The following is an 11,729-nucleotide window of genomic DNA, read 5'->3' on the forward strand; positions in this document are numbered from 1 at the left end:
CTTCAACTTCTACACAGCCAAGGGTAACCTTGAACATCTGAGGTCGTATCCCTTTTCCAAGTGCTGGGGCTGCAGTATGTGCCACCAAGCCTGGTTCATGTGACGCCAGGGAGGGAACCTGGGATAGGAAATCTACTAGTTGGGCTACATCTCTAGCTCCCAGTTTACTTTGTCTTGGCTCTTTGGACATAATCCACACTTGTACATATTTTACATGGATGATCCTAACTCTACACGTCTGTTGGTGTTTGCTGGTTGGCTTGTGTCCTCATATATCCTGAGAGTGAGCTCACGATCCTGTCACCTGGGAGAATCGAGGCCTGGGGTTCAGATATGTTCTCTCCTAGAGACTCTGTAAGGCACTTGTGGCTGCTTTCCTATTGGAGACAGCTTTCAATTTCTCAGTTGACTTTCTCCCAGGGGTTTTTGAGTGGTAACAGTTCCACAGTTCCATGTGGGTTTGAGGTACAGCTTGCACAAGGCTGGCTCTTGGAGACCTTCCCCACTGCACCATCCTGCTCTTCCTGTAAACTCCCAAGCTAGGGCAGACATGCCCATTTTTTGTGAGGTTCGTCTGTTATGGGGGGGGGGGTGGTGGTGGTGTCAATCTTACTTTCTGGAACTTAAATCACAACAAAGAATGCTGAGTCTGCTGGCTCCAACACTGCTAATCTCTGCGTGTTTTCTTGTTTCTCTTGCTTTCTTGCTAGCTGTACCATTTACATCTTAAAAAAAAAATTCTGCTCACATTTGAACTCAAGGGTTTCCGGAGGGCTCATTCACTTTCACAAATCTTCCTGAGAGCAAATGCTGTCCTTTATCCCTGAGCTTGTGTACACCACAGTACTCTCAAACAAACTCCACTCGCTCAAGAGTTGGTTGGAGAATAGAGCTGAAAGCCTTTGGACACCGAAGGGACTCTCCTCCCACAGCACTGGCTACCTCCACTACCTATCAAGTCAGGGCCAGAGCTGAGACCAGACTCTCCCATATTGCTTTTCTAAAGAATACCGAGATACAAAGCAAAAAGTTTCCTTGAACTGATTTGAAGGAAGGGAACTATACCAAGTCCTTTCTGTTCAGCAGAGGAAAGAGCCTGCAAGAATGCAGCTAGGACCCTAGCACAAGTGCCACGCTGTGAAATGCCCCGCCCACCATTATGGCTTAAGAACTGCCATTCAAGTGTGGGAAGGCTCACGGCAATCTCCAAAAACACAAACTAGCTTTACGTTACCATTATATAAAAAAGTTTATTTTAGAAATCGCATCTTTTAAAAACAACACAGAAGGCATAGATTAATCTGACCAGGTATAAATGCTGGGGTGTGATGCAGTACAACTGTCAAGATGTAAACACCAAGTTCGTGCGACAGTCTTGACATTTACACCGGCTGTTAAAAAGCAGGGTAGCGGAAGGGATAGAGGGAGGGGAGGAAACTATTTTGGAAACAGAGAAGAGAACTTTGATCTTGTAAATGTCAGTCCTGAAACCACAGCCACTGAGACTAGCCCAGGACTGCACGAAGCGGCATTCCTGTTTTCATTCACAAGTGATGCGTACAATCCTGGCAGCTTGGCTGGAGTGCAGAGGCTAAGAGAGGCGGTGAGCCTCTGCTCTGTAGTGTCGCAGCCTGAAAGCAACAGGGAAGTCAGAGGAACAAGTGGGGAGCTGGTGGATAGAGTGACTGCCCTTGTCCCTAACTAGTGGCTTTCTTATAATCTTATGGGTAGCGCCCCCAGGTGGCCATGTTCAAATACTGGAGAATAAGAATGCAAAATAAAAGTGTAAGTTTACACTTACTGTGGGCACAAAAATACAGCTCTTCAGGATTGCGACCCCAAACCCAGTGCCCCCCCCACCCCTTAGTGGTGAGGCTGGAAGGAATGTTTGTGTCAGAGTCCCCACAACACAGCAACGACTCACTGTGGCCTAGCCACTACTTTATCAGTGATCTCACACTGCTTCCAGGTCCCTGGGATTTTTCTTCAGGAGAAATAGAGCAAACTTTGTTAGTAAGAGACGCTCACAGGGCTGGTTCACCTACATCAGACAGACACAGAGAGACACCGTCAGATTCCTGGACACTTGGAGACAGATGCACCAGACTGTTGCCGAAAGCCCCAAAGAGTGTTCCCTGTGCACCCAGGTGACAAGTTACTGTCAGCTTGGGACATTAGCAGGCTCTTGGGGCTTAAGAGACTGGATAAATTTTTGATTATATATCCCAGTAAATCATTACCATCCATTTTGTTTGTTTTTTGAGACGAGGCCTCACTATGTAGTTCTGGCTGTCCTGGAACTCATTATGTAGTCCAGGGTAGGATCTCCTGGAGATCCATCTGCCTCTGCCTCCCGAGAGCTGGGATTAAAGGCGGGCCTAGCCAAGGCTGGTCTCAAACTGGCTATTTAGCCAAGGCAGGCCCTGATCTCCTGATCATCCTGCTTCACTGGGCTGATGGGACAGTCACCGTTCATATCAATGAGCATAGCTGGTACCAAGAGGATGCTGCAGGGATGCAGACAGGGCTTTAGAAACCCTAGATTTATGGAAGTGAAGAAGAAGGAACAGTGAGGTCATAGATCTGAGCTTTATTACCAGGATGACATCACCTCAGGATGGGACTGGGGTCCCTGCAAGGTGGTTCCAAGGGCACAAAACCAGAGGTCCCCAGAGCTGCAGACCTCCTCATGTGTCGAAATGCATCTGAGAAGGAGATACAGAGGGGGCAGGACAGGCTCAAGAGGTGACAGAAGAACCTGATGGCAGTCTTTGTGAGAGACTCCCCTGAGGGCCACGAAGTACTTCAATATTCTGTCCTTCTCCAGGCACAAGAGCCGAAAGCCATGGCAAGTCCTGCACTCAGCTGGTGGTGACCACACTGAAATCACTGCAACAGGACAATGTGCACAGGTCTGTTTCCAACTTTTCCCACCACAATTCTACATCAAGGTAAAAAAAGAGCTTCCACGTCCAAATCCAAGGCAGGAGCCAGGCGGCCGCACACCACAGCAGATGGTATGAACTGCTGGCTACTGCGGCCGGCGGCGGCAGGACACAGGGAGGAGGACAGAACCCTGAGACGAGAACCCTTGGAGTGGGGCCAGCTCAGTCAGTGGTGGACCTGCGGTACCAGAACCGAGCTCGGAAGTCGTCACTGCACGTCATGAAGCCAGGGTTGGTGGGCGAGTGCACGATGCAGCGCACGATGTTGTTGTGGCCCAGGGACAGCAGGTTTCTGCGCTCAGCTGTCCTAGAGTCCCAGCAGCAGAGGCTGATGGTCCTTTCGTCCGGCAGCAAAATATAGTCCTCAGTGTGGTTAAACACAGCCTGTGTCCGGTGCACCTGCCGTCCACTCAGACCCGCGCCTGTCATACAAACAACATGTTAGCCTCACACCCTCTCCATGTTGCAGCACTGCCAACACTGTCGCCTCCAGGGCTACCCACGGGGCCACTGCTCACTTTCATGCACTTGCAGGCACCAACCTGGTGCTATGCTACTTATCGCCTACGGTAGTTTAGACCCACGGTGCTGGGCACTGTCTGGCATCACTAATGATTCTTGCTGCTGGGCATTCAGTTTGTGTCTACCAAAGAATGTTGCAAATACCAGGTAATGTATAGAAGAGTAAAACAGTCAGGGCATTTCACTACTTAATGAGGCTATATTTTGGTGGATGGCCTCCCAAATACCCTTGCACTTCCAACTGCAGAAACTAGCGGTCACGTGCTCCTTTCATTCAAGAGTTTGCAGTGTAGACCTGTAAGAGGAACATGGCTAGGAGGAAAACACACCCTTCATAGTTAGCAGGTGTACACTCCTGAGGGGCCTTGGCTTTGGGTATAGATGACGTCCTAATTCAAACTTTCCTTTTTTCACCTCTGGAACCTACCCACAAGGGTGTTGAGGATTAAAACACAAGACACACAAGCCCCGCCATGCAAGTGTTCCTCTGCAAAGGCTGCATGGAGCAACAGGTGCAGGGCAGACCCACTCAGTGTTTTGCAGTGGACTCTGGCTTCTAATTTGCATAAGTCCCTAACGTCCATTGACTCCCAGTAATGGTGACAGACATCACTCTGTATGAAAGCACAGGGACTCACCTGTAAGAGTGTGACAAAAACCACAAATTTAAAATTTTGACTTGACACTAAATTATCTTTCTGAGATATTTACCAAATGAGCCATCAGTAAAATGTGCAGACTTTCACCAATAAAACAACAACAGTCCTTTGAGTTAGAGATGGTTTGATGTGCTAAAAAAGATGTCCCCACTTCTACTTCTTGCTTTACAGTAAGACTGCTCATCTTAGAACTCATTTTCCATTTTAATTTCTTTTATGAAATACTACAAATTTTGGCTCTTTTCTTATAAATTTGGGCTCATCTTTTTCTGATCTATCCATAGCCTATCCACACAGTAAGATGACTGACCTGTCTACCACATAAAAAAACACGATGAACTAACACAACCCAATGTCCCCTTCAGTTTTCCCTTTTCCATTGCTATTCAAAACCACTTTGCATTCTAAGGAAATCTTAAAACCAGAATGGGAACCTTGACATGCTGACTGTCAGGGTGCTGACTTGGGAATTAGGAAATCAGTAATGTATACAGTCCTTTGGAAAAAAACAAAATTGCCAATAAACCGCACTCTAGGTGCTCACAAAAATCTCAGCTCTTGGTAGCAGTCCGGTGCATGTCTGTCCCAGGACATCGGACATCATCCCCTGGAGAGCAGCAGGGGCTGACCTGTAAGCAGAGCATTTTCACGCTCACTCTCATTGCTTCTGCATGCAAGGAACACCTGGTTTTATTTTCCAAAATGACACCACATAAAATATCATAAAGTTACCAAGGGTTATGACAAAAGCGACTCTTTAGGCAATTAGCTTGTGCCACACAGAGGGGAAATGTGCTGCACCCTAGTGGCCTGAATGTCACCAGCTCTTTCATGTTCCTCTCCAAGATGCTAACTCAGAGAGTGCCTTACAACACTGGCTCCCCGAAAGCTACCACCTCGGTGTGTTTAGTGTGGTGAGACACACACATCTTGCAAGAGGTAGGCAGCAGAACTTCCCGGGAGGCTCCTATCAAACAGCACTCTTGGGTGCTGTGGAACACAACAAGGTGCAGCAGCAGCACACAGCACTCACTGTACCCAGACCCAACTGAGCGCCACACTGGCAAACTCAAGACTCACCATAAAAGGCGCCCATGGGCACAGCTGCTACAAACTAGAGACTAGCAGGGACTAACGGGGAACTGAGCTTTCTTTTCTTCCCGTCTGCTAGGAACCCCTTTCCTCCAGTGTAGCTCACTCCTCAGGAATCTGATCCCCGAGAAATCCCAGCACCACCTTCTCACGCACCTGTGTACCTCACCAGCGTCCGCCCTGTGGATATTTCCCAGAGCTTAGCTACAGAGTCCTTTCCACTCGAGAGGATGTACTTGGAATTCTTGGAGAAGATGGCAGAACAGACTTCTGCGCCATCGTGAGCTTTCTCGAAGGTTGTGATGCAACGATTGGACACGCCATCCCACAGCTTAATGCAGCCGTCCTTGCTGCCGGTGACATACATGTTGGCGCTAGGGTTGTAGCTAACGGAACAGATGGCATCAGTGTGCTGGTCTTGGGGATTGCACGAGACAAAACACTGGAAGGTGTTGATATCATAAAGGCGGAGTGTAGGATGCTGAGTCCCAACCAGGATAAAGTCCCCTGAAGGGTGGAAAGAGATGGAGCGCAGCATCTCAGCTTCCTGTGAGGACAGAGGCACAGTGTCAGTCACCAGCACCTGACCCAGCAAGCCGCAGGAGAAGAGCACGTCCCGGGATGCAGAAAACTATTTCCTCATCCGTTATTCCTAAAACCAGACCGGAGCTTCACTTGCGAGTGGACATGGGATGAAATCAGATGGACCCTTGCAAATGGATTAAGGGAGCTGCACTCACAGCCAGAGATCAAACAGCTTTCCGAATCCACCCTGGGGCAGCAAATACTAAGGAGAAGCCAGCCAATGCCTGATGGAGGCTGCTTCTGAAAACACGAGCATTTCTGCAACGCAGACCCAAGAGGGGACCACAGGTCGCTTTTCTGGGACACTCAACAGTTCCAACAGGGAACTCTGGTGGCTGTAAGGTATGCTTTTAGGTAAGGTAGGCTTTTGCTTGTTTTGGTTTTGTTTTTTCCCAGTCCCTAGGCTTGAACCCACAGTGTCATGAAAGCGACCCATCCCCTGCCCCTTGATATATAGCCCAAGCAGGCAAGGAACCAACTATGAAGCAGGCAGCCTTGAATTTGTGACAATCCTCCTGCCTAGTCTCCTGAATACTGGGATTAGTGTGATCCACTATGCCTGGCTAGTCTGCTGTCCTACCTGGGCAGAGGACAACTGTGACCCATATACCAACAGAGTTTGCTCTAAGTGCCACCCAGGGCATGTCCTTTATAGGGTGATCAATGAGACCACCTGGAAAAAAATGGTCACAAAATACCCGAAACTTAAGAAAATAGCCATAAAATATCTCATCTAAAAAGAAGTCATGTGCTCCTCTAGTCTCTAACCTGAATGTATTTGAAGGCTCTTTTTGCAGACGGTTTGGAATAATCAAACAATTTTAGAGTATAATCCCTTGAGCCCGAGGCCAGGATCTGTTCTGTAGGGTGAAAAGCAAGACACGTGACTTCATCCACGTGGTCATACAGAGTTCGAATCACTGGGTGGTTCTCCATGTTCTGTTGTGCAGTCTCATTCATCATGACCTGGACCAACAAGAAAAGGAGAGAAAGATGCTCAAGGTACAGAGGCAGCTGGTCTAAGCCCCCAGTCCCTCGGGGCAAACCAGAGCTGGTGAGCACACAGCTGCGCTGTCTGGAGCAGTGGTACCTCAATGGGCATGGCACTTTTGGCCAACATTCTCTCCGTGTCCAGTATCTTTATGGAAGCGTCAGCAGACCCTGTGGCTATTAACTGCCCATCTCTGCTATAGGTGGCCACGCGGCATGGGCCTTTGTGGGAAGTGACATAGCAGGTTTCATACTCGGAAGCCTCGGGCGACATTGTCTGGACATCTGCATCAAACTCCAGGTCAATCCCTGTGCCAGGTGCAACTGTATCTGAGCGACCAATTGCATACTGAACTGCAGTGTCATCGTTTTCCATCCCTGAAGGAATCAAAATTAAGAGCATGAGAAAAGCTGTTAAATTCAAAGACCATTTCTGGATCTAAAGTGAGAACGATGTCTACCAATGTCACCAAATGTTGGACAAATCACACACCCTGCCTATCCTATGTAAATATGCACACTGCTGCAGGCAGAATGGGTTGTGGAAAGGTATACTTCCACAGCCAAATTCACTTTTTAACACCTATAAAATGCAATAAAAACAGTAGCAATTTAATTTATTTTCCCCATTTAGAATGGGAAAAGGACACTTTGCTTATTTTATGGTGTTGAGGACAACCTAGGGCCTCACACCTGCCAGGCAGATACCCTGTCACTGAGCTGTGTCTCCAGCTCTGAATTCTAATCTTTAGGGCTGTGATCAGTTAGTAGCAGTTTTGGTGTGAATTAGCTACACGCCTGACATGAGTGAAATGCTTTCAAAGAATGCCATGCTTAAGTTTATAAATAATATGCTTGCCTGTGACATCAGAACTTTGAAGGCTGAGGCAGGAGGATCGTGAGTTCAAGATTCACTTCACTTACATAGAGTTTAAGGTAGCTTGGGAGACAAGAGATCGGATCTCAAACAAGCAAGAAGGTAAACAAAAAGCTGGGCACGACGGAGCCCACCTTAACTCCATTTCTCATGGGAGGCAGAGGCAGGTGAGCTGAGGCCAGTCTACATAGTAAGTTCTAGGCCAGCCAGGGCTACAAAATGAAACTTTGTCTCCAAAACAAAAAAGGAGGCTGGAAAGGTGGTTCAGTGGTTAAGAGTCCTTGTCCTCAGGTTCAGTTCCCACTATCCACATGGTGAACCATAACCATCTATGGTTCCAGTTCTAGGAGACTGGATGGCCTTTTCTGACTTCTGTGGGCACCAGGCATGCACATGGTATACATACAGGCAAAACTCACACACATAAAATACACCTAAAAAATCAGAACAAAATAAAACACAGAGGTTGGAGAGATGGCTCAACAGTTAATCGCTTGGACTACTCTTTCAAAAGATGTGGTTAAATTCCCACATGGCGGATCACAACTGTCTGCAACTCTAGTCCCAGGGACTCTAACACCTCTTCTGCCCTCCAGGGGCATGGCACACATGCAGTGCACAGACATACACGCAGGCCACACACCCAAACACTCAAAACAGTAAAAAAGTAGTAATAATAATAATAATAAAAAATAAAAGCCACTCTTCAAAAAGACCCTTAACAAGAAAGAGTTGGATTTAAAAAATAACCTCATATATATCACATGAACAATAACTGTGACTGCTACAGGAGGAATCGAAACACATGAAGAACTTTTGTGGGCTCTTCCTGTGCACACAGCTCTTGCTTTTCAACACATACGCAGGCTTGTGCTATAACTTGGGACTTGCTTGGTTGTTTAAACACTTAAAAAAAATCATCAGCACAAGTCTTCAACATTGTACTGCTTCAACATTACACACTTTTATGGATATCTAGAATCAAAACCTTAAATTTAAAGTTAAAAATACTTAAAATTTCTGTTTGAGGAACATTTTAATTTACCATTTCCTCCTTAGGACAGTTTCACAAGTGACATTATCAGGTCAAGGGAATAAATGTGCTCTGTGTGGTGATATCTTTTGTGAACACATCTGTTGTTATGTAAGCTTCCATTCCAACCCAGAATAAAGTGTGTGTATGTGTGTCCACTTGCTGATTGAAAGCAACTTTAAACTAAACAAACTTCCCAAATGTTGGGAGTGACACAAAGACCCAGCTGGGTAATTCAAAACCCTGTTGAGGGTATGGGTGCCAGGAAATACCAATGACCAACACAAGGTCCTGATATTGACAGAGATTCTGGTCTTTCGGTGAGTAGGGAGTGGGAAGGTGGAGAACGTGTGGAAATGATTCAAAGAACAAAGCAACTTTCAGATAGTTTGTAAGAGGGAAACGGAACACTGTGACCGAGTAACCAAGCAAAGGAATCTGGGGAGGACAGAAGAATTAGCTTTAAAGGGGTGAGAGAGCAACTGCCCCTGACACCTGAAGGAAGTGTCCAGATGTGCTGTACAAATACATTAACCCTGAACCAATTTCATCACTTGGACTTCACCTACCTCTTCAGTACCCAACACTGGACTTGGCACACACTAGACATCGAAATTACACAGAAATAACCTCAAAAACCTCCCGGGAAAACACCTACCCTGTCACTCTGGGATGTATGGATCCACACTCGTAGCTTACCTAGTTTGATGAGATGCAGGAGCTGCTCGGAGGGTGCGCACACCGACTGGGGCTTGATCTCGTTGATGAGGCCATTGGCGATGCTAATATAGCCGTCGTAGAGCAGCTGGCTAATGATCAGCTTGTAGAGCTGTTGGCGGTCCTTCAAGCCCACTTTGGTTCTGTACATTTTGCACAAGAGGACAGTTTCCCTGACGGCTGCAAGAGAAAACAGCACTGAGTGGAAAGCAGAGGCACTCAGTTGCTAGCAGCAGCACCGGTCACTCTCCCAGGCCACCTCAGCCTGACTGGCTGTATTATCTTTGGATGGTGACCTTGTTTTTCTTGGTTCAGGCTCCTCAGCTGCTACCTATGTCACTGGAGGTTAATCAAGATGGCACACACAAAGTGCAGAGAGAGGTGGGTGCTTGGCATACAGAAACCATTCAAATATTGCCACCGACGGTTACCATGGAACCCCTCATGGTATTCTCTGTTACTATTCCTTCCCTCTCTCCTGTTAACACTGGTGCCTACAATAGGCAGACAGCTGACACTTTCTTTGTCGGACGCCTGGACTATTTTTACCGTTCTCACCAGCTGGACTATAAACCTACGGATGACCTTTTTATTATTTTAAAACCTGTTTTCAGGCAACCAAGCTTATTACTAAAATTATATTACTTGAGTTAGTAAATGAACACATAAATACATCACAAAAAACAAAGGAGGATCAGAAAATGAAAAATAAGCCAAGTATAATGTTCTGGAACAATGACAACTTGAGCTGTTTAAGAAAATGTTGCCAAATGCTGGGCATGGTGGCCCCCTGTCTTTAGTTCCAGCACTTGGGAGGCAGAGGCAGGCAGATCCCTGTGATTTTGAGACCAGTCTGGTCTACAACACAGGAGGCCGGCCAGGGCTGCATAGTGAGACCCTGTCACAACCAAACCTAAAATGATACCACCAAAACAAATAAGAAATGCAAACATCTCAACAGATTATGCTCCTCTCAGTTTTACTTGGAAGGATTTAAGCTCTCCAGTCCATGAACATGAAACGCAACTGAAGACGCCGGCTTCAGTTACCAACTTGGGCAAATAATCTGATAATTACCAGTACGTGTGCGGTTAGAGTTTGGCTATCGGAATCTGGGAACAGCGGGAGGGGAGGACTGGGGGTTACAGACAGGGGTTACAGTGTTTGCTAAGCCTGCCAGACGCCCTAGGCTCAGTAACAACAGCAGCAGCAGCAGCAGCAGCAGCAGCAGCAGCAGGACCCTCCAGGCCACACACAGCACGGCACTGTCGGGAGACCTCAACAGTTACCACTCATCGAGCTCTTGCTACCGCCGGGTACGACGACCCCGAGCACCCGATCGGCATTAATCTCGACACGCAGGCATCCAGAGACTCGTGCACTTCACGTTAGAAATAAGCGTGTACAAGCCTAACCCTTGCATGAGACACTGGGACTCGACAGAGAGTGACACGAGTTCCAGAAAGTTTCCAGGGCACCCGGTCAGGCTACAGCCGGCCCCCAAGGGTGAGGGCCGGTCCGCGCAGCCTCCGCTCCCGCCAGGGACGCCCGGGGCTGGGTCTCGAGGTGTAAAGGGGGGTGGGGGGGGCGGCGGCCGAGCCTTCACCCGAGTCCCCGGGAGGAAGCACGGGCGGGCGGGAGGAGCCCGGCCCGGGGCTGCAGGGGGCCCACCCCGCTCGGGCGGAGGGGAAAGCAGGGAGCCGCCGGGACCCAGGCCCGAGGCTCGCTCGCTCGCTCGCTGGCTCGGGGTGCAGGCCGGGCCGCTCGGCTCCGGGGCGTCCGGCCTCCCGCCACCCTCTCCGCTGGCTCCGGGCCCTCTCCACGCCAGCCCCCGGCGCCCGCACCAGCCCGTCTCCCTGCGCCTGCCACCCGAGCCCGTTCCGTACCCCCGGATCAGGGTCCCGGTCTCCCGCTCTCTTCTGGAAAGATGGAGGCGCGAATCGTGCCCGATCGATCGCTCCGAGCGCACGCCCACTGCGCACGCGCCAAGGGCAGGCAGCCGAGCGCCGAGCACCCTCCCGCTCACTCGGCCAGCCTGCCCTTCTCGCCATCTTACTCACTGGCACGTTCGAGACGCTCACTCACCTCCTCCGAGCTGATCACCTTCGCGGCAACCCTGAACCCGAAGGGCTGCTGTGTGACCGGCAAACGCCCGATCCTGGGGAGCACGGCGAACGACAGAACGGCCACAGATCGGACAGGCCGTTGGCGCACCACTTCCGGGCGCTGACGGCTCAGTGCGCCTGCGCCCCGGCTACGGCCCGGAACGAGCTTCCCGTCGTCGCGTTCACGGCGGGCCAATCACAGGA

The 11,729-nt window shown here is 49.1% G+C and overlaps 1 protein-coding gene across 2 annotated transcripts; it reads right to left on the reverse strand.

The window, feature by feature from the left end:
• Positions 1-1,224: 1,224 nt before the first annotated feature.
• Positions 1,225-11,638, reverse strand: Cstf1 (cleavage stimulation factor subunit 1). Of its 2 annotated transcripts, none has more exons than XM_027423275.2 (6): positions 11,506-11,638; positions 9,403-9,600; positions 6,894-7,171; positions 6,572-6,769; positions 5,375-5,765; positions 1,225-3,367 (listed from the first exon to the last, which is right to left on the reverse strand). In XM_027423275.2, the coding sequence occupies exons 2-6, from the start codon at positions 9,569-9,571 to the stop codon at positions 3,108-3,110; spliced, it is 1,296 nt and encodes a 431-aa protein (XP_027279076.1). In that variant the 5' UTR covers positions 9,572-9,600; positions 11,506-11,638; the 3' UTR covers positions 1,225-3,107. The 2 variants fall into 2 exon arrangements, with proteins under 2 accessions (XP_027279076.1, XP_027279075.1); XM_027423274.2 differs by lacking the exon at positions 11,506-11,638 and adding an exon at positions 11,307-11,428.
• Positions 11,639-11,729: the final 91 nt, after the last annotated feature.

This window comes from Cricetulus griseus, chromosome 6, assembly GCF_003668045.3.
Source record: "Cricetulus griseus strain 17A/GY chromosome 6, alternate assembly CriGri-PICRH-1.0, whole genome shotgun sequence".
NCBI lineage: Eukaryota > Metazoa > Chordata > Mammalia > Rodentia > Cricetidae > Cricetulus > Cricetulus griseus.

Bases quoted from the DNA above. Each gene is read 5' to 3' on its own strand.
- Cstf1 (XM_027423275.2), bottom strand. From the start codon at position 9,571: ATGTACAGAACCAAAGTGGGCTTGAAGGACCGCCAACAGCTCTACAAG. The intron at 6,770-6,893 runs GTACCACTGCTC...TTGTTGGTCCAG, and splicing joins AAAGTGCCATGCCCATTGAG to GTCATGATGAATGAGACTGC. The intron at 5,766-6,571 runs GTTAGAGACTAG...CTGTCCTCACAG, and splicing joins GAGCCTTCAAATACATTCAG to GAAGCTGAGATGCTGCGCTC.